The sequence below is a fragment of the Sinohyriopsis cumingii genome, chromosome 11 (genome assembly GCF_028554795.1).
Source record: "Sinohyriopsis cumingii isolate HCF-2022 chromosome 11, ASM2855479v2, whole genome shotgun sequence".
In the NCBI taxonomy this organism is placed as follows: Eukaryota; Metazoa; Mollusca; class Bivalvia; order Unionida; family Unionidae; genus Sinohyriopsis; species Sinohyriopsis cumingii.
Genome location: NC_142971.1, coordinates 38,538,324 through 38,566,251, shown reverse-complemented (window position 1 = coordinate 38,566,251; position 27,928 = coordinate 38,538,324). Strand labels below are relative to the sequence as shown.

General features: G+C 38.6%; 1 protein-coding gene across 1 annotated transcript in view; it reads right to left on the bottom strand.

Annotated features, from left to right (window-relative positions):
• The window catches only part of LOC149787947 (uncharacterized), a 58,441-nt gene that overhangs the window by 14,621 nt on the left and 15,892 nt on the right, over nucleotides 1–27,928 (bottom strand). Inside the window, exons 3-6 of the mRNA XM_089974213.1 lie at nucleotides 11,324–11,595; nucleotides 8,955–9,018; nucleotides 3,235–3,365; nucleotides 2,678–2,796 (exon numbers count right to left, since the gene is read on the bottom strand). Of these exons, the coding sequence (XP_089830339.1) occupies nucleotides 2,678–2,796; nucleotides 3,235–3,365; nucleotides 8,955–9,018; nucleotides 11,324–11,595 (586 nt within the window). The remainder of the gene's footprint in view (nucleotides 1–2,677; nucleotides 2,797–3,234; nucleotides 3,366–8,954; nucleotides 9,019–11,323; nucleotides 11,596–27,928) is intronic.

The window sequence follows — 27,928 nt, the reverse complement described above, 5'->3', positions numbered from 1 at the left end:
TATGACCAACAAGACATAAAATGTTTACAAATGAAAACACCACTTTATATTCAGAAGAAGTAGCAAAATTAAGATTTTCAAGACTGCCACATTGGCACCATTTTCATTTAGGACCAACTAGACATTATAAGAAGTCTTTCAGTGAAACACCCATGTTGATATGACCATCCATTCAGAAGAAATATAAATGTTTTCATGATGGCCACTGTAGTGGCCATAACAGACATCAGATTGGCACCATCTTAATTCAGGATAAACTACATATCATATAAGTTTTCAGGTGAAAACCCCATGTTGATAAAACCATCCATCCAGGAAGAGTAGTGACTAAGATTTTCAACATGACTGCTGTGGCTGTCAGACTGGCACCTTCTTCATTTAGGGCTAACTAAATATCACAATAAGTCTATCAGCAAATATCCCATGTTGTTAAGATCTGATCATCAATAAGGAGGAGTGGTAAAAAGACTATCAAGAAGTCCAAGCTGCACCAATTTCATTTAGGACCAAAATGACTTTAGGATGAATTTGTGTGTGAAGTTTTAAGGTAATCTGACCAAATGTTTAGGAGAAATAGAAATAACAAATTTGAGCTAATGGACAGATAACAGACAGTGGACAAAAGACAACAGGTCATCCCGAAAGATCCTCTGGTCAATGACCAATTTTTCTTTGAGACTTCTTCTGGCTACCAGACTGTCAAATCATTTTCATTTAGTACCAACTATCACATCCTAAGACTTCTTCTGGCTACCAGATTGTCAAATCATTTTCATTTAGTACCAACTATCATATCATAAGACTTCTTCTGGTTACCAGATTGTCAAATCAGCACCATTTTCATTTAGTACCAACTATCACATCATATGACTTCTTCTGGATTTTCAAGTTGGTGGACTATGGTGGACCAGACTGTCAAATCATTTTCATTTATTACCAACTATCACATCCTAAGACTTCTTCTGGCTACCAGATTGTCAAATCATTTTCATTTAGTACCATCATATCATAAGACTTCTTCTGGTTACCAGATTGTCAAATCAGCACCATTTTCATTTAGTACCAACTATCACATCATACGACTTCTTCTGGATTTTCAAGTTGGTGGACCATGGTGGACCAGACTGTCAAATCATTTTCATTTAGTACCTACTATCACATCATACGACTTCTTCTGGATTTTCAAGTTGGTGGACCATGGTGGACCAGATTGTCAAATCATTTTCATTTAGTACCTACTATCACATCATACGACTTCTTCTGGATTTTCAAGTTGGTGGACCATGGTGGACCAGACTGTCAAATCATTTTCATTTAGTACCAACTATCACATCATACAAATTCTTCTGGATTTTCAAGTTGGTGGACTATGGTGGACCAGACTGTCAAATCATTTTCATTTAGTACCAACTATCACATCATACGACTTCTTCTGGATTTTCAAGTTGGTGGACCATGGTGGACCAGATTGTCAAATCATTTTCATTTAGTACCAACTATCACATCATACGACTTCTTCTGGATTTTCAAGTTGGTGGACCATGGTGGACCAACCGGACATTTAAGAAGTCTCTTAGTGAAAACCCCATGTTGATATGACCATCCATGTTGATATGACCATCCATTTAGGTGGAGTACTGATTAAATTCTTTTCAAGATATATATATATATATATATATATATATATATATATATATATATATATATATATATATATATATCAAACCCGCATTTATCATTATTATTATCATCATCATCATCATCATTATTATATTTTCTATTTCTATTGAATTGTAATAAACATTATTATTGGAACAAGGTCTGCAAGAAACACTTGACTTGACCTCACAGCATATTGAAGATATATCTGAATACTATTTTACTGATCAAGCTGATATTTAAGCTAAAGTTGCTTATTTAAATATAAAAATTAATGAATAAATATCCAGAACAATTTAAGTACACAGATCTAGATTTCAAAACTTAGTTTAAGACCTGTCCAAAATTTACTATAAAAAAGTGTTATTTTCTTTGCATTTATTTATGTAGATATCGTGAAAAATCTATGAATACTGATTGACAGAAAGTAATAAACAAATGAGCACACTGCCTTATATGGTATTTGTAGTAAAAAAATAGTGAAAGATTTTCCCATGCACTCTCTAAATGTATGGAGCTCTTAACAAAACCCTATTAAGCACTAACATATCTAATAGGACCAGGCCCCTAATAAGCACTAACATACCTAATGGGACCAGGCCACTAATAAGCACTAACATACCTAATGGGATCAGGCCCCTAATAAGCACTAACATACCTAATGGGACCAAGCCCCTAATAAGCATATACATATCTAATGGGACCAGGCCCCTAATAAGCACCAACATACCTAATGGGACCAGGCCACTAATAAGCACCAACATACCTAATGGAAACAGACCACTAATAAGCATTAACATACCCAAAGGAACCAGGCCACTAATAAGCATTAACATACCTAATGGAACCAGGCCACTAATAAGCATTAACATACCTAACAGAACCAGGCCACTAAGAAGCATTAACATACCTAATGGAACCAGGCCACTAATAAGCATTAACATACCTAACAGAACCAGGCCACTAATAAGCATTAACATACCTAACAGAACCAGGCCACTAATAAGCATTAACATACCTAATACAGCCTACAGATTTCAGATTCTTCAGATATCTGTCCTCAACAGAAGCCTCCTCCTGACATTCCTTGATGGCACACTCCATAATCCCTAGGCCCGAGGCCAAACCACCAGCACACTGAAATTTACAACAAGGACAATGAAATTAACAAGAAGGATTCTAAGGAACATTCTGGTAGGTTCTGTTCACAGTCTATAATATTCAAAACATCGCAGATTGATTAGGCACAGTGTCTGGGACTTGTTTCAAAGGATCTCTTCAGGGAGAAGGCAGAAAAAAACTTACATCAGAAATAAGGTTGAATCAGTCACTAGTTTACGTCAAGATGGATATCCTTGGTTGCATTCAAGATCTGAAACCTTTGTTGCCATGTAATCCTTGTGAAACACGTACCAAATATGATCACCTTTATTCAATCAGTGTGGAATTCAAGTTACAAGGAAAATATAAAAATGGGCAGAGGATGCATGCACTAATTCAATCAGAGATGGACATGACTGACCACAAGATATCCACAAATCTGCAGATATACAACCTGCACGTTCAGGTCATTACCATGTTGTCAAGCATGTCCGGGTATGTTGGCTTTGTCTTTGACCTCCGTCCTAGCCACATCATCAGCTGACCAGCCTTGTCATAGAAGTACCCATTAATGTGGACACCATACTGCATTGTTCCAAACAGACCTGACAATAAGAAAGAAAATTAAATCCATGTATTTTGCCCTCTGCATCTGCTTAAGAAATAATCCATTATGCTTTCCAACTTTCCTAAATCCAATGCAATCAAAAGAAACTGAAAAGCTGTTGGCAGGGTTTTTCATTCCAATTTTAACTTTATCAACATTCTGAGTTTCTATTTTTATAAAGTGTAAATTAGCACACTTTAAGCTGCATGTTCCAAATTTGTGAAACAAAATTTAATGACCTCAACAAAGGCTTGCTGATATTCTTGTATGTTATTGCAAACAGGTTTCAAAAATGTTGAAACAATGACAAGAACATCTACTTCAAAATTTAACATACTTATTGGAATACTGCAAACTATACAATGAATAATGAGAGATGCCTTAGTACTTAATGCCAATTTTCGTACTCTTGATGTAGATGTTTGGCGTTAACATTAAAGTACTGCATACAATGGCCACTCTGAGTCACATGTAGAATTTTTCCCAAAAAAATGCTGCCATTCAAAAACTACACATCTATGTTTTAAAGGCTTCTTAGCACAGAGTGTGAAAATGCCATAATTCTTCTTTCTATAAACTTGAACTGCTAAACAAATGTACAAGTCACACTTTCATTACCCAGAAATCTGTGCCAGTGAATATGTGAGTGTGAGTGAATATGGTATTATATTATTTGCATCATATCTAAGAATATAATGTGTTTAAAGCTTGTTTTTGAGGAAAAGGCTGAGAATTATTTAGCACATTCTGTTTTTCCATCAAGTTGAAAAGAAACCTCAGATGTAATTTGCCACCATTAAAAACTATATTTGAAGTTGCTTCTATTCATAAGGCAGCAGAAGGAAAGAAAGTCATGTAATTTGCCACCATTAAAAACTATATTCGAAGTTGCTTCTATTCATAAGACAGCAGAAAGAGAGAAAGTCATGTAATTTGCTTCTATTCGTAAGGCAGCAGAAAGTCATATCTAGAACGTGCTCTGTCTTTTCTGTTGCAACATATGCGGTGCTCTCTGTACGAGGCAAATCATCAAACCCGTAAAACTGTAGTGTATTCCTACCAATACTTCTCTGGTCATTTCTCCCGCAAGCAGGAAATGTCAGAACAAGATTCTACTGAGGCTTGAAGTGACACATTTCATTCAGATTTTCAATCTGCACACAAATTCTTTTCAGTTTACTAAATATGATTGTTTCAAGTCAAGGTAGGGGGAAGGTCTCCTCATGGCTACCAAGTTTTGTAACCAGTGGTCTATAATGGCACATCGTATGCATTACAGATACATGTAACAGCATCAACAATACAATGAATACCGAAAACTGCCATGTTAACCATGGTACAACCTTGCCAAGGACAGTTGTTAAGATGTTTTTAATAATTAGATAATCAATAAAAGCAAATCATTTCTTAACTCAGAAAACTCACTTGATTATATTGGTCGATCTCGAAGTCAGGTGCCTACAACATCTAATTGTTCTTTGTTAATATTATTGTACCAAGTTTTGTTATTCTCAAAAATATGACTGTGCAATTTTCACATGCTTGCATTTTTTAATAGGCAATTCAATCAATTTAGAAGATAATTGTGCAATCATTTTTGTAGTAGAAAACACTGGTAATTGTGTGCTTTTCACTGACTTTATCAACTTCTATAACTGATTATTAAAACTGTGCAAGACTTTGTCATTATTTAACATGAAATGTAGGTAACATCCACATTTTATGTCCAATCTATCATAGAGTTCATATTGCTATGATACCTATGGGTAAAAAGTGGCATTGTCAACAACACTTGGAGCTGCAAAGTGTGTGCTGACTTTACAATAGCTGATCACGTAATTCATCTGCTGTTCACAAACTTAAAAGGACAACATTCTGCTCCCTCTCAAATTTTCTTGATGTCATGTATATGGTATGAGGTGATGCTTTTGTACTCACAGACAATTATCGTGTTTCCAAATACAGCTGCATGTTGAAAAAAGATTAAATATACAAATATATTTTACATTTTACCTTGAATTTCCATTGATATCCATAAATCATTTGCTGAACTTAAAATATATATTTTTTTAAATTATTAATTCACAAGGCTGCATTTTTAGATTTAAAAAATCAACCTAAAAATGGTTTCATTGCAAAAGTAATGCTGTTATTAGGTCTGCACTTGAAACAGATGACAAAAGATTTTAAATAGTACATCCAAACCTATTCTAATGGTCACCTTCATAAAACCACCACACAGTCACAACAGTCATTCCTTCTGGCAAATTTTCTATATAAAATTCATGTATGTAACAGTTACATGCTTGCTGTGGCCAACAGCCAGGTGTTTTCTAACCAAAATAATGGCTTCCCCTGCTTTAAGCTGTGACATTGGCATCAGACTGGGACCAGGTTCTTTTCTTGGTTCTAGAACCTTCCATCCTAATAGAGGAAGGAATCATGAAGCATCCCAAAGGTAAGCAATGTAATATTGGAAGGTAATATGTTACTGCTATTAAAAATATGTTAATCTTTGCAGAGAGATATTCAATATTTATAAAACTTGCCTGTACAGGCAATCAAAGTTTCAGTTCATGTGTTACTAACAACAGCCATACTGAGCTTCATTTAATTCCGTATTCATGACAGGCCTAAGTCTAATTATACAAGCTGGCCATACAAAGAGTCACACCTCTGTTTCAGTCATATCTACGCTGTCAATTAGTAGTGAAATTGGTGTCTTGTACTGCATACATAAAACAAAGATCAGATTTAAGGAAGGATTCAGGTGAGCAAATACATTAACTATGTGTGGAACATAACTTTTAGATAGAATATAAACATTTACTTGATGATTTTGCCTGTAGTGCACTAAACACAATCTGTTGATATAATAATATTAATCAAAATAATAACAATAATAATGATAACAATAATAAGTCCCTGGATGGGACTGGAGCTCTTCTGTCCAAAAATAATTTCAAATAATGAAATACTTTTTGTTGTTAACTGCTGAGTGTTGAAACTACCTCTGATATTCATGAGCGACAAGATACACACCACTGTGCTTGCCATACTGGATGTAGGACAAGATTTTCATTACATATCTTTGCAATGAAGGAGTATGGCAGCATTTTGAATAAATTTTATTTACATTATTACTGTTTTATCTTTAACAAAAACTTAGGTTACACAGAGATAATGTGGTACACTGAACTAAATGGCAGGAAGAAAAGCTGAAATGTCTCTCTTATAGGGGCAGACCTTACCTGGATCACCAGGTAAAAGAATAATAAATGTGACGACACACTTTAGTCCATGTTATACTTATCCATTTTTGAATTTGTCTATTCCAAGACACACACATATAACCAAATTCATCCAGCATATACAAGTGCATGCTTTTGCACAATTCCATATGATGCATGTAATTTAACACTGAAGATCATGTAGATATTTTGGAGTCCTGAATGTTGGGGTCTTTTATGTTTTTTCATGCATGATGTCTTCCCCAATATTGTAATTAATTTTTTGTATACATTACATTTTTTTACTTGGAATAAAATATTTATTTTTCATTTATAAAAAATTTACAAGAAACACAGTGAACACAATAAATCTTTCTATTCAGGAGGAGTAGCAATAAGAATTTCAAGATGCCTTTTGTGGTGGCCATATCAGATGTCAAGTTGGCACCATTTTCATTTTGGATTATCTAGACATCGTAAGAAGTCTTTAAGTGAAAACCCCATCATGATGATGATCCATTCATGCAATGGTACTCCAACATGGGGGTGAATACTATGTAACAATAACAAAGTGCCAGTTCTAGGCAGTAAAATTTGTAAATATTTTAGCTTTTAGTCACCATCTCAAACCTTCAGCCATGATGATACTTAGACCACAAGTCTGCCCACAACAGATAAACAAACTATCCAAATTTCTTTGTGGAGCAAGTCTGCCCACATTTAATTTCAAGTTTGAAATTGCTGAATTGAGCATATATTCTACAAAGTCCAAAATACCAGCCCATGTTTGACGGCCGTTTATTGCATTAAACGGAAATCTATAAACGATCTGACTGCAAAACAGTATGGTTTTTACAGTTATAACACATGAAAAACAAATTTATCAGACTTTAATTTTTTCTAAAAATGGAGTTAGAAAGAGGCCTGTATCACCTCTAGCTTGTAGACGCCATCTCAGATGTAAGCCATGATGATCTAAGCTCTCTTCACTCTATTTTCATATCATTCAGACTGCAGGAAATGATCACTTCACCGAAAATGTTGAGTCCAGCAAGACACATTTACGAGACTAACATTCAAATTGCAGTTGTTGTGTTCCTGTACACAGAAGAGCTTTTAAGTTTTGGGTGCTCGAGACATTATTTCTATTAATAATCAGATTAATTTATAGATGTACAGGTCCAAATGAGGCATTACTGTAATTCATGTATGTATGTATTCACTCAGCTGAAAGATGTACAGGTCCAAATAAGGCAGTACTGTGATTCACATATGTATGTATTAACTCAGCTGAAAGATGTACAGGTCCAAATAAAACAGTACTGTGATTCATATATGCATGTATTCTGCACCTGGCTTAAAGACGTACAGGTCCAAAAAAAGGAATACTCTGATTCATATATGCATGTATTCTGCACCTGGCTTAAAGACGTACAGGTCCAAATAAAGGAATAATGTGATTCATGTATACATGTATTCTGCACCTGGCTTAAAGACGTACAGGTCCAAATAAAGGAATACTGTGATTCATGTATGCATGTATTCTGCACCTGGCTTAAAGATGTACAGGTCCAAATAAGGCATTACTGTGATTCATGTATGTATGTATTCACTCAGCTTAAAGACGTACAGGTCCAAATAAAGCATTACTTTGATTCATGTATGCATGTATTCTGCACTTAGCTTAAAGATGTACAGGTCCAAATAAAGGAATACTGTGATTAGTGTACATATAAATTTTGTACCCTGCATAGGCCAAAAAAATATGTGTTTCTGGTTGGCCAACTGTTCCTACTTTTTGCCAACCCCCCATCCCCCAATTAGAAAAACAAATTCTGAAAAACACCTGAAATTGATTTGTGCATCTAATTGAATTGGTTTAGCCAAGTACTTGAAATGTTTAGAACATTATATATACTAATCATTATCATATGTTAAAAATAATAATTAATTTTTACAAAATTAAAAATTCACGAAATTGATTTGTGCATCTAATAAGAGTTGGTTTAGCCAATTACTTGAAGTGCTTAGTACATTATGTATACTAATCATTAAAGTATATACATTGGTTTTTTATATATAAAAACTACCTACAAACCCTAATTTTAAAACCAGTACAACAGGAAATTTCTTAAATGATGTGAGAATGTATATGCATCTGTTTATATAAAATGTTCTAAATACACAATCTCTTAATACTGGTGAGGAATGGAGGCAAAATTGAAGCCTTTATAACAATTATATCTGTGCATCAACCTTAAAGATTGTAGACTTTAATTACAATTGGAGGAATATGCATCACAAAGGAATTTGTTCTTTCTACATCAAAAAAACTTGACTGCTCTATGTCAACTTACAGCAACCAGATCTCTCCATTTTCATCATCCCAGGATCCGACCTTTTGCATCTGACATCATATGTCTGCAACAAGAGACAGAACATTACAAGCAATAATTAATATCCATATTACTGTATCTGATGAAAGATGTAGCAGCTTGGTTGAAAAAGAGTCCAAATCATAATATCTGTCAGTCTGATGCCCACCTAGGGCAGCCTGAGTTGGCTTTCTCATATTGTCCTGGGAAAAGTACTTGGTTCCCATTACCTTGGCAACATAAAGCCAACAATGTGTTAAAAATGGTATTAAAACAAAATAAATAAATAAAATGTATCCAGTTTAATACTTAAATACATACGAAAGAAATTATTACCTGGGTATATGTCGTGTGGTTGAAGCTTATCATAATAATTACACATAACCAGTCATAAACAGTCCCCATAATCTGGATGTATCAAACTGAAGAGTTAGCTCCCTTTCTCTACAATGTGGCAGTTTTTTCTTCTCCCCAATATGGTTATGCCCAATAAAACACAGACTGATTTAACCAAAACAAACACAACAACAACCTAAGAATAGGTATGCTATGTCATATACTGCAAGAAAATCGTTACGGTAAAGGTGTATTTTAACAGGCACTTTCTTCCGATAAGATATGCCAGGACTGACACGTACTGTATATGAATCATGGATTACAAAAATTCCATGTTCTCACAGTGAAACTTAACCCTTCCAAACTGTTTAAAACATGGACTGGAAAAAGCAGTCATGATGGATTGTTCTTGACATATCTCATAATGTTTGAATTAAGTTTTATTGCACCAATTAGAATGTTACAGCAATATACTTATGTAAAAGTGGACATCCACTACATTACTAGTAACTTACTGTCAGCCCAGTTCCAGTACAAAGTGCAGAATGCTCTTTTACAGATTTACACAATGCTGTTTCATATTCAAAGACCAGTCCACTACAATACATTCAAATGCACTGATTGTGAAAGATTGAAATGCACTGATTGTGAAAGAGCAAAGAATCCCGAGAAATTTAGGTGCTTCACAAAATGTACAAAGTTTAATAACAGTAATTTCAGTGATGACATTCTGCTTTAAAAAATACAAAAACAAAAATGAGGTCACAAGCAAAGTATTAGTGGGTTTTATTAAAATAAAAATAATCTGAGAATGTTGGGTTTTACTTTTTCATTCCTGCAGACACTTTTTAATTGTTTGCTTTTTCTAAAATTATATAGTTATCCCACACAACGAAATATGCATAGCACTATCCAAAATACAACTACTGCTAGCCTAGCTCTGTAAAGTACTTTGACCAAAATATACATGTCGATGTGACACATTTTCTCAGCAAATAGATACATTTACTGTTACCGTAGACCTACTGTCTTTACGCAGAATCTACAAAGCATATGATGCTAATTCTAAAACAACAACTTACAAAATATAATTAGGATTAATATTTTCAGCTTAAGTATTTAAATATCATTTATCAATTTCTCAGTGTAAACCTAACGTTTTACACTCTACTGTAAGGTAAGGAAGTTTTCAATGGATGTTTTAGTGTTCAAAAGTAACATCAGTATCGATAATACAACGTCTTGACTTAATTCTCCTTTTACAGTCAGGAATGTGAGGGAAATGATTCTTCAATATGAATGGGTGTTGAATAGAAAAATGTCACTCTTGGGATAATAATTTTTTTTCTGATGCTCCTCCAAAGTCTTGTGTATGTCTCTGATGCAAAATTCTGACCACTGGATGGATTTTTCTATTGTAAACTCATGCATAATGAAGGATTCATTCTCACGGACACACCAAGGCAGCCAACCTGTGACCTTTGGATTAAGAGTCTGAGCCTCTACCAACTTAGCTGTCATGGCTACCTCTATCTTTGAATTATAAAATAAATTTTCAGATTTTGGGCAAAAATATTTTCTTAACGTGCACTTATGACATTTTAAAATATCTTGAAAGAAAAATGTGTGCAGCTCATTTTTTTTTTATCATTTACCTCTCAAGTTGAGAAAGTGAAAATAAAGAATGACATCATGATTTATCACAACAACATAGGGACCCAGGGTGGATGATTGGCCTAAGCACATAACTTTAATGATCACTTCCCTCTCACCTCTGTCCATGTAGGTTTAAGTCTCATGATTGCCCAATATGGAAATGTGAGAAAGCTGCCAGTAGCTTTTGTATGGGTCAGTGGTTCTTACCAGGTTTTTCCCAGATTCTTCCTCCACCACTTAAACTGGCTGCCATACACAGCCTATCTTGTGCTGAGAAATGGCATTAAACCCCAAAACAACAAGTGATATAACTGCAAATGCTTTGCACAGAAGGAGAAAAAAAAATCACTTTTTATTACCTCATTTCTCCAGCCACGCAGACTAACCAAACCATTTTTCTTCCTAAGGTCTTCCAGAACATGTTTCATCACCTCATTCCTCTCCTCTACGGACTGGTATTTCTCAAGAAGATAAACACCAGGTGTTATGCGGCCATTGTTCTGTCCATGATTTGTATTTTGGATCTCAAAGACGTCAGTGTATGGTTTCAAATGTTCCAATATATCTTCCCGTACCAGACCCACCTGTTGGCCACTGACTATAAAAGGTAGACAAGTACCCTTTGAAGATCCTAAAACAAAGATAATAAGAAATGCAATCCACCCATCTCATTACCAGGTCGTTTCATATACCATCTATGTTAGATATTCTGTTGCATATCATTCTGATGAATGAATTTTAACAGTTACGACATATGAATGTAAAGTACTATTTAACAAGAAAAGAAAAATTGCAACAACAAAATCTAAAACAAACACTTCAAAAACATTCATTCTTTCATGACACCAAGATGCTTCATATGAAGTGGACCCACATAAACTGTCCTTTTGGTGGTATTTTCTCCACATATTTTTTTAAACTGTTAGGACTGGGAAGCTCTCCTACTGAAGTATACCAGGCCTTTAAAGTTAGTATACCACTAGAAAAACATGTACTTTATATACAGTGTGACCCAACTAAAACACGCTCCACTACAACACAAATTTGGATATAACACAGTCGTGCCGTGCATACCAGAATTTCATATACATGCATTTTTCTCGTACACTAAAATTAAAAGGTTTATTATCCTTTTGGGGGAGAGATCACGCACAAGACGATCGTGGCATGGCTCCTGAAATGTTCCATGTATTTTTCTCGTACATGAAAAAATATTTTTTTCCTCTTAAAAGTACTAAAAATAATGTGTAAAAAGTTTATTCATGGATCGTGCAGGGCTTCGCCAATGTCACAAATTGCGATTTTGTTTCCTTATTTGAAGCAAATATATCATCTGGCAATTTTTGTTTGTTTATTGGCAACATTGTTGGCTATTTATATTCCTATATACAACCACTGGTTTGGAGTGGAGAAATTGAGAGGCCCCAAACTTGACAAAAAAACACTGAAATTTACCTTTGTTACATAAACAAATTCTTCTTATCAGTCAAAATTAAATCCTTCAAAACAGTCACACTTTCTGTATTAATCCCTGTCATCAGACCAGAACACCTGCGTCTCTATTGTCCACTGACCCTTTTATAATTTTTGATGCATGTGTGGAAGGCAGCATCACTACACTACCACAAATGTAAAAAAATTTAAATAAACCAAAAGAAGATAATTGTACTTGTTGGTCTATTCAATAGGCAGGGAGGAACAGTAACTACAATTGACCAAACGACAGCCAATTCCTTTTTTAAAAAATGTACCCAGATAAAATAGTTTGCTGAAATTCAAAGAAAACAGATTACCTTTGAAGCACTGATTGTTATAAAAACGTACTAAGCAAATGGAAAGACTGGTCTCAACCATGCAATACAATTATTTTATGTTTCCGCCACAATAAGAAATGGGCATTTGTTTGTTTCTCCATAGATGTCCTTTAGCAGAAGCTTCAATAACATTTGCACACTTGATCAAAGAAAGCAGACTACAATCTTCAAGAAAAACAAAGAATCTTTCTTCAAAGGAAGTCCGTACCAAACTTAAACAAAAGCAATGGAATCTGATGGATTGTTTTGTTTTCCAACGTGACTGTGTCATGAAAGTTTCCTTTTTGCAGCAAAAAAGTTTATGCTTACAAGAGCTACCAATTGTGACTTAAAACGCAAACCAACTTTTACCGACTTGGGATGTACTGAAAAGTAAATGTGCTTCATCATTTGTTACGTGATTGTGCTATTTATTTCCAATGAATTCAGACCTATGTGTGACAAAATTAGTTAATATTTTAAATCTCTCTGTGTGCATATTTTCGATGGAATTACTTGTATTGTGGATTTAATGTATGTGATGAGCAGCAGGGGGGGCGAATCGGACATTTTGTCCAATCGTTATTTTGCTTAATTATTACTTTCTGCACTCAACGATCTAGTGTCGTCAGCGCCTGGTAAAAAAAAAAACGACGACGTCGTTGGGGGATCGTCCAATCGTCATTTGGTTTAATTAACACCTTCTGCGCGCCGATCCCCAGCGTCGTCAGCGTCCGGTAAGCACATCAACGACCGCGTCGATGTCATTGCCCCCCCCCCTGCTGCTAAGGAGTTATTTACAATGAAAGTCTTTATGATCTTACAAACAGAGTGATCACTAACTCCTCCTCTTGTAGATCAATTAGGTTATTTGACTGATCGGTAAGTCTAAAATTAATTCTCGTTAAAAACCGATCATGACATCGCATATAGACCGGATTAATTGGACTCTCAACGATTAAAAATCCCGGAGGGGCTGTTGGTGAAAATGAATAAAGGATATACCCCTGTTGAGCCTGATTTGATTGCTTGGTATCCACCTGGTAACTTCCTTCGATAACATCACATACTAGATTGATTGCTATCACCGATGCGATATTTACGTTGTACGGGGCAATATGCCTACCATCATCTCCGTTATCGTGTCTGAGGATATAAGTTGATGAACTGAGAGAATCATTAAGAGACTTTCTTAGTTCTGGCGCGTTGTATTCTGGAAACCTGAAATCGGGTAAATCGGCTTCTGCGATATTATACTCGGTTAGGAATTTTTGTTTATTATCATCGCTGTTAGCGGATATTGTCCCGATGATTCGTTCATTAATATATTCCATGTCTGATATAAGTTGATTTAACACCTCAACGTGTTTTCGTGCTTTTGTTTTCCGTAGCTGTTCTAGTTGTAATTGGCAAATACGATTAATCTCGACAAACGCATTAGTGATATTACTTAAATTAATTATGAATGTGGCGCGCGATTCAGGATGTGCCCTATGCCGAAAATACCATTGCATGTTATTCCTGTCTTGAAATATAAACCTGCCGGGTAATAACGCGTTTTTTGTAGTGGACAAAACACCTTGATAAGTGGGAATAATCTCATGATACGATTGCTCATTCGTGTACAAGTCCGCGGGGTTTTCATGAGGTGGATTCTTAGGCCAACCTAGTATGGTTCTTATTGAACTGTTATAGATATCAACCATATACCCCGGTGTGCTTATTTCAATCGTCGACGATAACGTCGGTTCATGAACCGTAATAGCGATTTTTGATTCCTTTCCTGTGATCGATTTTATCCTGCGTTGAAATTCTTTATTGATTTGTTCTATTTGGTATGACCCAGTTGGTATTGTAACCTCCTCCCAGTCTGGGGTCCCATCGGGTTTATTTGTCCGTGTAAAAACCAGCGAGTTATTAGGTTGTTGTCCGTTAAATGCGTCCGCTCGGATATTAGGCCAACTGTGATATACTCGCAATTTTGCCAGCGCTATTTCCTTTACTGGAACCGGCGATGGGAAGTTCACACTGAATTCGGGTTTCGTTGACGTTATTGATATCATATTTGTTTGTACCGGAGTGGTGTTCTCCGCGATCCGCTGAAGTAATTGAAACCCTTCGGGGTTCAGCGACATTATTATTATTCGTTGTCTTTAGTGTCTAATTTCAACAACCAGGTGGTTTCGGCTTCCAGTTGAAAATCCTCGATTTTTGACATCGCGGAGCTATACAACTGGACCATCGTGGAGAATTCAACATCGGATACGAACAAATTATCAATCGATAACGAGATCAACCCGGATAATTTCGAGTACGCGTCGGATACTATTTGATGTTTTACTGTGTACTCGTTGAGTTTTTTCTGAAAACACGATGATATCTTCCTAGTGATTGCGTTGGCGACTCCAGCAACTGTTGTCATCGCGGAAACAGCGATTGGAACAGCGATCGGGGCTATCGTGGTTACCGTGGATAAAATAACACCGGCGCCAGCTACTATGCCCGACACTGAGTACACGACCGCGTCGATGGCGGTTATTTTACGACGGTATTTTTTTATTTTTGCACGGTATTGTTCGGAAAGCGTTTTCAAGTTCGCGGAAAATTCTTTTGCGGTATCGAATCGATATTGATGTGACGTAGGTGATACCTCTGATTCAATTTCCTTGGTGGTCATTTTTATTTTAAAAGAGCTAGTGTTTTTAATTACTTAGATTCGCTACAAATTCCACATACCATGTAATGTTTGCCCCGGCTAGATTTCTATCAACGGCATAAATTGTAAACAGTTCAGTTGCGTTCTTGTCTATAATTGTTGATATTGTATTGTTAAACCCGGATGAACTCGACGATAATATATTAAACTGCATCATTGAAACCAGTGTCAATCGATAAATACCCTTAACAGTTGCGGTGATATTTACTGTATTCTGTGTAGGAGTCCAATCGAATGATCCATGCCGAATTGTGTATACTGTGTTGATGATGTTTTCATGAGGGTTTTTTATTTTTTCGAATTGCTCTGCTACTCTCGGTAGTCCGTCTTTAATAGCTTCAACATCAGTTCTGATTATTCCTACTTCCTGCCAATGCGCGTCTATATTATTCTTGTTCGCTGCAACATTAGTTTTGATTGTTTCTATTTCCCGTGTATTCTCGGTCATACTTTTTTTGTTTGCTGCAACATCAAGTTTGATTGTTCCTATTTCATATGTATGCACGTCTATACCCTTTTTGTTCGCTGCAACATCAGTTTTGATTAATCCTATTCCCCGCCAATACGCGTCTATATTTTTTTTGTTCGCTTCAATATCAGTTTTGATTGTTCCTATTTCCTGTGTATGCGCGTCCACACCCTTTTTGTCCGCTTCAATATCAGTTTTGATTGTTCCTATTTCCTGTGTATGCGCGTTCATGTTATTTATGATCGTTGTAACATCAGTTCTGATTATTTCTATTTTCCGTCCATGCGAGTCTACATTATTTATGATCGTTGCAACATTAGCACCGATTATTTCTATTTCCCGTTCATGCGCGTCTACACTCCTTTTGTTCGTTGCAACATCAGTTTTGATTGTTTCTATTTCCTGTCCATACGCAGTGATATCATTTATAGTTATTGTGATTTCATCCGGTTTGGTATTTTTTTTACCAAGGAATTTATCAAAGTTGTCATCGATCCTGTTAACATTTTTTCGTAACGAGGTAAATTGGCCCGACAGCGTCGTAAACTCCAAAATAGTATTTTTTATTGTTGCAAGATTCGGTTCGGTTACCGTCGGGGTTCCAAAAAAACTAGCGGTAGTGAGTTGTATATCGGTGACAGATTTTTTCACCTCGGCGACAGATTTTTTCACCTCGGTGGCAGATTTTTTCACCTGCGCGTCAAGTTCGGTCACCGATCTATCTAACCTTGTAAAACCGTCCTGGACTAATGTCACCGCTGATATATGCCCACCCGGTCTGATTCGTCCGTCGGCGGTACACAACGCGATAGAGCCCTCGTCGGCATCACGCTGTCGTGTTAAAACGTCATTCAGTGACATATTACCGGATTTCAATTTACCCTGGCGGTCTTGAAATACAACTATTTCGCCCGGGTCAACACTTGTTAAATTCAACATATCAGCGATTTCATCCTCAATTAGTTTTTTTATGTCGGCGGCGGCCGTTTCCGTGGATTCTTTCAGCGCCGAAACCGGTCGTCCCCAAATATCAATCATTATTATTGTAAATGTTATTCTCTAAAATCCGTTGAGCTTCTACGACCCTACTAGTGTATTCGTTTACAACCACATGAGGTGGTTTTCGCGATGATGAAATCGCCGCGAGTACGTTCAATACCTCACGGCCGCATATCGGTGGGTCACTTAACTGCTGTGTTGGCAGCGTGGAATAAAAAACCCGGGCTGAACACGCCGGGGCTGAACACGCCCGGATATACCGCATAAACTCTTTCGGCGGGGCTAACCCGTATGAATCAAAATAGACGATCGCACGCGGATCAATCGCGTATGCAACCCAATGAGTTCCCGCTCCGGAGGACCCATCGAGGTTAATTATACCGGTTTCAGTATTCCTTGGGGCCGCCGGTAATTGATCCCTCATAAAAACACCTCTGAAGTTTTTTATCGCTAACGCGTTTGCGGCGTCTATTAAATCAAAATTAGACATGGGAGTCATTGACTCAGGAGTCATTGACTCCTGCGTTAATAAACGGTTCCCGGTAGTCTTAGACCCTTTCCCGAATACCATGAATACGGGGTTCCCGGTAGTCTTAGACCCTTTCCGGCTACGGGTCGTTTTTTTTTGTAGCCTTTCCCGGTTGCCTTCTTCAATGCCATTCCCGCCGCGGTACCAACGGCCCCCAACGCCGCCGCCTTAGCCACTGCTGGTGCGGCCGCGGCAATTAATGCCGGAATCGCAGCTAACAGCGGAAATATCCCACCGGTCTTTTCCATGTTTTTAATTGCTGCGGCTGAAAAATCTATTTGAACACCCTTTTTATTCTTCATCGCATTATTGAAATGTTTTATTTGACGCGCCGTCAACGATATCTTATGATTACCACCCGCCATCTGCGACGGCTTCAGCGTTATTGTGGTTCCGCATTGTTTAGCCGACTTTGATCGTAATTTCTTGACTTGACCATCAGTCAACTCTACACTGACGACACTATACGACATTTATTGTAAACGCGTTTTGTGCTTTCAATTACATGTTTTCCACTGGCGCATCAACGATTCTCATTCGTCCACCAACACCTTCTAGCAGCATTGATTTATCGCTGAGAATGACAGCAACCGCTCTATAATTAACACCACCCGGGGCTATACGAGCTCGGAAGTGTATATCAACGACGGATTGTCTCGTTAAATCAAGATGTTTCAGCGAAAAATAATAAATCGGATACAGGTTTTTAAAATCAAGTTGTGATATTTGCAAACCAGTGTCGACGTTTTGATCACGACCCATATACGACAGCAATCGATGGTACACACGTGCGATATGGTTGTCGCCGTAATTAAGCTGTATATCCTCGGATGGTTCCTGTTGTCCGTTTATTCTCAGCGAAACATCCCTGACTCCTAATTGATCAAATATCATATGGCTGCGTTCTTGACTGCCCAATCGTTCCCTATTCTGTAGCGCTATGAATATATGACGCGGGGCTGAAACACCCTGTTTTGACGCCAAGTGCCATGTAAACGTATCGGCGACGTTATCTTCTTTAGCATCAGTTGTTACCGCTAGCCAACTCAACAACGATTTCCCTCCCTGTTCCATAAATGCTAACAATCGTGCCTCCGTGGTAACTGATGGAGTCAGCACCGGCATCCACAATGCCATTTTAGTTAAAATGACTTTACCGGCAGCGACGCCAGCAGCATGCCATATTGCATTGTTATCATCGCCCCTTCGCGTCAGCGCGATTGTATGCTTAGCCCCATAGACAACTTTTCTGACATTTCTGCAGAATCCAAATATGTGATGGAGTGGAATCGCGCATGAAAACTGTCGGCGTGGTCCTTGCAACATTCCTACTCGTGCTGCGAATCCTAGATTGTAATCATTGTTGATGCTTTTTATAATATTAAAATTAGCGCCTGGTCTTGCTCTGCGGTCTGGATTGGCTGCTTCAGCCTGTGGGTCAGTTGCGGTATCTCTTTCCGCCAGCACGTTGATGTACTGAATATGGTCAGCGTTATTGGTGGTGTCCTTCGCAAACATCATAGATGGACCCGCCGATCTTGTATAATCATCCGAGTATCTCGCCAACCCAATTATCGTCGTTGCAACATCAACCTCGCGTTCTATTGATTCAATTTCTCGCCCGTCAATAAGATATCTGGCGCTCTCAAATAACGCCATGATACCGTTGTTGACGAAGCCAACTCGAACACGATGGTCATCTGCGTATGGTGTATTATCGGCGGCATTTGTCACGAGTTCTCCCTCAATTTCGATAAACGCTTCACACGGCAGAAAGTATTTACTGGTATCTTGGACTTGAAGTTCAATTCGCGATCGTAGGTCGGGTTGCGCTGCATAATAAGAATAATATTGATAATCACGGACAGAATCATCCCTGCGCACTGGGGCATCCATATCAAACGCGGGATCAGCGGTACGCGCAAACATTCTATTATTTATCATGTTGATGTTTTCAATTGCGATTTTTTCGTCGTAAATTCTTTGAATTTAAACCACTCCCCGCTATCGCGTTCATGAGCGTGTTGGTTGCCGCATCGGCGGATGGCGAAGTCGCCAACGACTCTAATTTTTCTTCCACGGCGTTATTTATTACTTTACTGACATTTGCAGGCATCACTGTCGTTGATGGCATCACCGGTGGTTTTTGTTTTTTTCTTCTCACCAACGACATTAGTTTGTCCCGCGCGGCAGAAAACGCCTTTCCGGCAACATCTCCAATGGCACTAATACCCTTATCACGAATAACATCAATAGCCTTCATTCCTAATTGTTTGGCTAACGGCGCTACTTTTGGAGCCATTCTTGTAAATAACCCCGCAATGGTGCTACCGAGACCATCTCCATAGTACGCGCGGTAAACAGGCAATCGCGAGTTTACCACGTAGACGAGTACTGGTTTATCGTGGTTGTAGTGTATGATCATCCTTATTAAAAACACCAGTTTTCCAATTAATCATCCACGAGCTCGTCTATGAGCGTTCGATATGCATTAATGTCCATAATACCGCCTGTAAATAACCGCTTGCAAATATCAGCGGCCTCATTGATTATTTCCGGAGAGTTATTTCCGGCTCGTTTTCCTCCGATTAGTACTTCCAGCCGTGATATATCACTGAGAACACTATTAGGACAGGTAACGCCGTAGGATTCTTTACCAACAGAGTATCCTTTTCCTTTTTTTGGTGTTATACTCTTAACTTCCTTGTGGAATGCGTCGTAATCGGATTTACTACGATGTGGTAATGCATCTTTATGTTTACTTGCTAAATACACTATTCTTGCCCAGTCCTTTAACGACTTTATATTTTTCTCGTAACCGCTATTGATATGCTTCTTATCTCGTATGCTCTTAGCAAAATTGTTGGCAGTAAAATTAATTAATTCTTCCCTGTTGCTGAAGTCTCTAATTTGATCTATTGTGCTCTTCTTGAGTACAATACGGGGTATATTCCCCTCTTTTTCTTCCGGTATTTCTTCTTCTGGTGTTTCTTCGGGTATTTCTTCTTCTGGTTCTTTCGCAGTAGCGCCTAGTTCTTCCTCGTCGGTCATTGTAACATAAGGTTCTTGTGGTTCGGTTATAGCGAGTGGTGGTGGCCTCCGTGTTGTAGCAGCCGCTATTTTTGCAGGGAGTGTTTCTAAAGACCTTTTTGTTTGTTTTGTCTCTGCCGCTATCTTTTCAAGCGCACCAAGAACGGGTACAGTTACCGCCGTAACATCCTTAGTCGCTTTAGTTACCGGGGCAAATAACTGTTCACTTCCAACAGCAAAATCAGTTTGCATTTGTTGTCGCGTTTGAAGTTTCTCTCTCACTCTGTCTCGTAACGGTATAAACTTTCTAAGCGCTGCTAGTCGCTCTCTGGCTAGCCGAGTAGTAAGTGATTCACCTACCATTATTGTAAATTGCTCAGCAAATTTCTAATTTTCCGCCGAGTGTACCATCGGGGGCTCCACGGAGTTTTCGTCTATAATCCTTCTAATGTTTTTGATCTTACTAGAAATCTCCCGGCGTCGTTCATAAACACGTCCGAGTTTTTTTCGTATTATTTCAACGGCAGTGAATAGTCCAATGAATGCATTTGCGTCATTGTGGTACAGGTTCTCATTAATCGTATGTTGTAATCGTTTTATAAAAAAGTACTCGCGGGCCAGGGTAAAACGCCCCCGTTTCGACTGTTCGTTAATAATCTCATAATCGGATAATATTTTTTCACTGTCGAGACCATCAGATAATTCAATTCCTTGATTTTTTAATTTTGAAATCTCAGTTAATATATTATTGATGTCTTCGATATTCATTATTCTTATAAACATCTTATTTCTAATATCAAAAATTTTAATAAAATTATTGGGGGTCATTTTTGACCCCGTTTTTTGTATGGACAGTACAATGCCGTAGATCTCCACTCGAGTGTTGTGGCAGATTACAGGCATATACATATACTTAATTAAGGACATTCATATCTTGGAACCCCAAAGCATACATCTCCGAGAGGGAGGCCTAGGGTGACAAACGTCATCGTAGACCGCCCAGAAGATATGCTTGGGGGACATCACTACATGTACTTAATTAAGGATGAATATATTTACAATGAAATGATTGATGGGACGACACAAGACAGCACAAACATAAAACGGCGGGGCGGAACTCTACGGCCAATTCAACCAATCAAAAGCAACCCAATTAAATTAACCCAGTTGCATGATTGTGAACAAAAGACAACCACACGCCCGGGTCAAGAGCGTGGGTTAGTTTTGATTAGTTGAATTGGCTTTCGAAAGCCCCAGGCTTATAACGAGTCATCTTATATATAAAGTGACTAATACAGCGGCGTCAGTCACAAGGTGTGTGTTAATTTGAATTCCCTTGAATCGTTAAATACTTATTAATGGTGTTTCACGGCAGTTAAATGAAACCAAATAAAACATTAAAAAAAAGAATACAGCTGTTAGATAACAGCGTGTATTTCATTAGTTTTCATCGTAAAATGATTAATTAATCGCAACATTAATTGGACTTCAAGGGACGTAACTCTTGTCATGCGACGCTATCACAAAACGAGTTATCTCCCTTTGATGTTATATATGAAAATCGAATTCTGTGATCCGTCTTTTTTGAGATCGCTGTTTGATATACTCGTTCTGCTACTCTTCGTATTGAGGCGATACAAATGTCAAAATATTTTCCTGCCTCATTCATCGACTGAAATATTTTTTCCTCGTGAGTTGTTGTATCAAATGACTTTACGGGTTTTGCTTTCTTTGAGTATTTACCAGTTTCCCCTTTTTTGGTATTTTGACTTTGCGAGATAGCTTGCAAGTTTGTAAGAGAATTATCAGTCTTATTATTATTAATATGATCAATAACAAGCCCATTCTCGATTAATCCGTTAAATGCTTCAAATACCGCCCTATGAACAAGATAGATTTTTTTCCCGGAACCAAATATCCGTGATTATTTACGGTACCAACCGGCTTCTTCAGTCTGCGGTTTCTAACAATGCCGTCGCGAGATGCCTCGTAATTAACGAGCACAGGATGCGGCTGAAATTCTAGGTCCATTTGTATAATAATACTACTTGTCTAATTTATTATTTGGTTTAATTATGAATCTTTCAACGTAGTCTTGGGGGGTTTTGATGACGAAGTCGGCGGTGGGGTCGATGACGGCGTTTTTTATTCGTTTATCGTAATAGCGTTTTAGTTCCCTGTATCGCTTTCCGCCACAATTGATACACAACTGCGATTTTCCTCTTACACCGACGTGACAAACCAAGCACGGGAGGGGGCCAAGAGAACCATTACGAACGCTTTGTAAATGATACCCGCAGAATTCACCTCTGCATGATTTATTGCACGGGGTTGTCGACCCAATCATCAACCATTTGCATTTATTCATTATACTATATTCTTTCATTTAAATACTTGTTTTAATTATATGGATGAGTTCGAGAGATTAGCAGCAATTAAGCCCTGGAAAAATATTAAATTCAATCTCGATAGAGTCCTCAAGGACACACCAAAAGCGTTAATAAACGATAAAACCCTGTTGAGTAAAATACGCGATTGTATCAATGAATTCAAGCGTGATGGTGCATCTCATAGTTGGTCAGCATTTCGAATTGATGGTGTTGTTGATGCTACCATGAACGACAACCGCGCAGCAATGATAATATCACAACTTGACGGTAAAAAGTATTTCTTCAGAGTAAAATTCATTGTCCGGGTGGAATCAGGCGATTGGATCATACGTGATAAATTTGAACCAGTTTTCAGCGACAAGAAAACAGTCATTGTCAGCCGCGACTCCAAGCCGGGGTTGTTAACAGGAATTGATAGACCATACTATGAACGAGCGTATCCTGAAACAGCAGTTGTTTATGGAATATACCCGTTAAATAAGAAACCTGATATCGGAAAACTGAAACCGATGAAACAGTCAACTGGGATAAATTGTGTAGCAGAACGAATAATAGAGCATTTTACAAATGCATGTCGAGGAAACAAATTGACTGATTTACGACGTAGCAAAATCAACCAGTGGGAACTAACCGTAAAAGAGCGTGGAGCAACCATCAGCGACATAACGAGATTAGAAACATCGCTGAGATTTCCAATAACCGTTACAACGATAACCGGTGAAGTATTATACGAATCGAAGTATAAATCGAAGGGAGCCCCAATCAAAATTATTGATCATAACGAACACGCATGGACGCCCGCGATCACAATATTTCCACGAGATAGAACAGTAAAGTATATACCCGAAGAATTCCTGGGAGAACAATTCTCCAAGGACGGTTTTCTCGCGGAGAGGAAACTATTTGATGCTATCGCTTATTTGTGTAAAAACGACCCTGTATCAGTGTGGTTACTTCGCAGCGCTGAAAACGATGCGGATACCTTTGATCAGTTTGTAAGACCAAACGGCGAATTATATCGCACTGAAGCATTTCACAACAGGATGAAAAAAACCGCCATAGAATTTGAAGAGCATGATGAACAACTGCTAACAAATTGTTTTACGATTCCATCGGTTGTAGCTCATGTTGCAGCAAGGAAAAATGCGTGGAGACCAACGCGCAAGGAATTTCTGCCGGATGTACAATCCAGTTGTTTGGAGTATTATCACGGTGGATTATGGAACACTGAATACAACCGCGACGCTATGATCTCGGTTGATATGGTTGCCTGTTATCCAGCAAGTTTTCTCGGGTATGGATCCGCCGCTGAGTACTTTAGACGATTTGGACACCCCAGTCATGAAATGACTCGTGTTGCTATTAATGGACCACTGCCTGATTTTGATTTAACCGGATTTGCTCGCATAGTATCATTTGAATTCGCGGCAGGACTCCATCGCTGTTGCTATATTTGGATCGGTAGACACATGGCTGAAAAGAAGTGGCTGCCAATAGCGCTGCTACGGTATATGATTGATTGTAGCATGCTAGTTTCGTTGATTGTCAGTGACGCAATTATATCATACCGGGCACAGACTGAAGTCTGGTTACCAGAACCGGAGCGTCTAGATAGCATAATTGACGAGTCCAGAAAAAACATTGATGCCGACGAGGAATATATCATCGAATGGTCCAGGAGGATATTCAACCAACGAAACCGCGAGGCAAAAGATCTCGGTAGAAGAATAATCGGTAAGTTCACACAAGGTGGAAAAAACTACGACTACAAACGATATTGCTCACGGCTGATTATAGATGACGCAGAATATGATTTCGTAATCAAGGACGCAGTGGCAAAAAATAGATACGTGAACTGCAAAACAGCTTTCTTGTCCAATGGAACGAGGTTGGGTACAGTTGTTACCTACAGCGATGGAGACAGCCCGGCATACCCGCATTTGAGGGCGTCTATGCTGGGTTATGCCGCTATTAATTTATTCTCGATGATAAATAGATTTCCCGATACCGCGGTTAGAGTAGCCGTTGATTCATTTTATATTGACGTAGCGTATAAGGGAAACGTAGCCGAGTTTACTAGTCCGGACGAGAGTTGGGGTACATGGAGAATTAAAAATGAAATACGACGCGATTATTCCCCGTCAGCAGATGTCACCGTTGAGAACAACTACTTACGCGGTGATAAATTGTCAGAATGGTCTAATGCACCATCGTGTTCTGATCCAATTTGTAGACACAAGACGGTTTATTTAAGCGGCTGTGGCGGGTCGGGAAAGACGACTCGGGCAATTGAATTATTTCGAACGCGGGCAAGTATAATCGTGCTTACACCGACCCATAGACTAGCGCGAGAGATAAAACAACGAAATGTTGACGCCGTTACTTATCACAGCTTTTTTCGATACAGCGGCGGTGAGTGGACTCCTGATCGAATGGGTGAAAAATTTATTCCCGACATTATCATCTGGGATGAGATATGTACTGTTTCGTTAGATACTTTACAAATGTTTCTTGAGTGGTTGCTGCGCGCGAATACAGCGGTAATCATGTGTGGGGACCATGGCCAACCACCACCATTTGTCGGCGAGGGTCCACATGATTGGTTGAGCGGGTTCGTGGACTATTATGAAGAAACCGATACTGATTACCGAGCACTTGATGAACAACTGCGCGAGGTTAAAAAACTAATCAGATTACAGCCGGATAGAATTCAATGTGAAATAATCCGCGAGGTGATTCCGGAAACGCCGTTGAATGAATTCTGGGAAACATGGAGACCAAACGATTTAATTGTAGCGAGTAGAAAGATAGTCAGAGACACACTTCAGCGGAAGTTGTTTACGTTGCATAAGGAAAAGTTTCCAACGCGTCCAGTGCCGTTATGTTATAGACCCGCGGACACACGGCGGCAGAACATTGAAGTTGAAATTCCAGGCCGGACAGAAAAACAAATTCTCGTGCTGAATGATATCGTGCTCGTTGATATCGGTGTCGTCGAGGACGCGCTACGTGCTGATAAATCCCCGTGGACGCTAGGATACGCAACAACAATACATTCCTCGCAGGGACTAACCATCACGGACACAATTGTTTGGATAGTTGATAATCGCATCGAATGGTCGAATCTAGTCTATCTTGCAGTGTCCAGAGTACGAAGGATAAATCAGCTTCGAAGAATTGTTGTTGACGAAGTCAGTGACGAAGCCGGCGACAAAGTCACCATCGATGCAAGCGTCATTGATAGAAAACTCTCGGGTTACCGCCAACAGGATAAAAAAAAACAGCGGCGTTTTGATATTGATGCCGAATTAATAATCTCGCTACGACAACAACAGAATAATCACTGCGCGAGTTGCAATTGTATAATGAGTTGGCGTTATTCGGATAAAGACACTCGCCAATTTACCGTGGATAGAATCGATAATAGTCTCGGTCATGTCAAAAACAATGTGAGGTTGACCTGTCTTGAGTGCAATAGACGCAACGGCGCTAGTTAAGACCACGTGGGGGCAATTGAGTATCGTTAGGTATCACTTGTAGTTGCTCGCGTGTAAATCCGCGCTGAGGAGCAGTTGAATCCAGTCTATAGATCGGTGGTCTACCAGTTGATCGTGTTATCGTTGATATGTTATGTGTGGTAACACTCCAAATAGGATCAGTAGCTCTTTTTTTACCGCCTTCAAGCTCTCCTGGTTCATATAGATATCTAACAGTGACATCGCCAAGAATCGGCTTGGAAACGCTATTTATTTTTGATTTTCCGGGTATATACTCGTATTTAATCGCGTCGCTGGGCTTCATGTTGATTGCTCGGGTAATCTCGTTATTTAACGCTGCAATTACACCTGGCAACCTTTTAACCCATTCACGAGATCGTTTTTCTTGGATGAATTCCTTCGCGTATTGATATCCAAATAACCGTTCAGCGAGAGTCCGATTGAATCGTTCAACAATTGCCTGATCACGATGTAGCGCAGTATGACCTCGTCGTATCGCGACGCTATGATGTTTCAGCGTTGATAAAACAGCGCCGCGAAATTCACTACCGGGATCAACTTGTAATAGATTTGGCCAGCGCAGAGGGCCTCTTCGATAAATTCTTTCAAACGCAGCGGCTACTTCAGTTGCCGACTTTGTTTTTAACGGCTCCGCTTGTTTGTATCGACTCGCAACATCAACTACGGTTAGCGCGTATTTGTAACCATTGTCATGCGGCAAAAATAGTATATCAGCCTGATGAACTTCATTAGGTACGCTGACATCAAAGCGCGAGAAGTTGATTTGTTTAGGCGGTGGTAGATAGATTTGCCATATAGCCTGTTTGGATAACCAATTAGCCGCAGTGGTCTTTGTTACCTTTGCAGTGCTTGCAAGCTTACCAATTGCGGCCTTCCCCTTCCAGTATCCTCTCGGAGAATAATAGATGGATTCCATGTTGTTATTATAAACGCTATCGTTTTCAATTACCAGCGCCAGAAGCTCCGCTTCCAATCATTAATTTACCTTTCATAGCCGATTTTACCAACCATGAGGCCAATTTTTCTTTGACGGATTTATCAGGAATAGCATTTAGCGCGTGAATTAATTTTACATCCGCGATATGACGCTGTTGCAGATCGCTACTTTTGTAAGCAACATCATGAGCATGACACGCCTTATCGATAGCGTTTATTGGATACTCACCGGGTTTGGGCTGATTTTGATCATCGAGTCTAATATCTAATCGTGTTCCGGGGCCACAGTAGTTATATCCTGGGAGGTGTTTTTCTCCTGGATACTTAGCCCACGGTGTTCCGGGGAGTTTTGCCAATTTGGCTGCGATGTCACCTCCTCGCTTTTTTTTAAAACATCTCCGGGTCTAATAGAAATAAATCTAAATTTCTTTGTACCGCATTGTACACACTTGCCAGTAAGCGCCGATCTGTTATTTCTTGTCGTAACGGTTGTCATATCATTTGTGCCAGTACGTACTCTACACTTCACACAATATAGATCCATAATTTATGTATAGAGATATGAATATAATTGATTTTTCGGC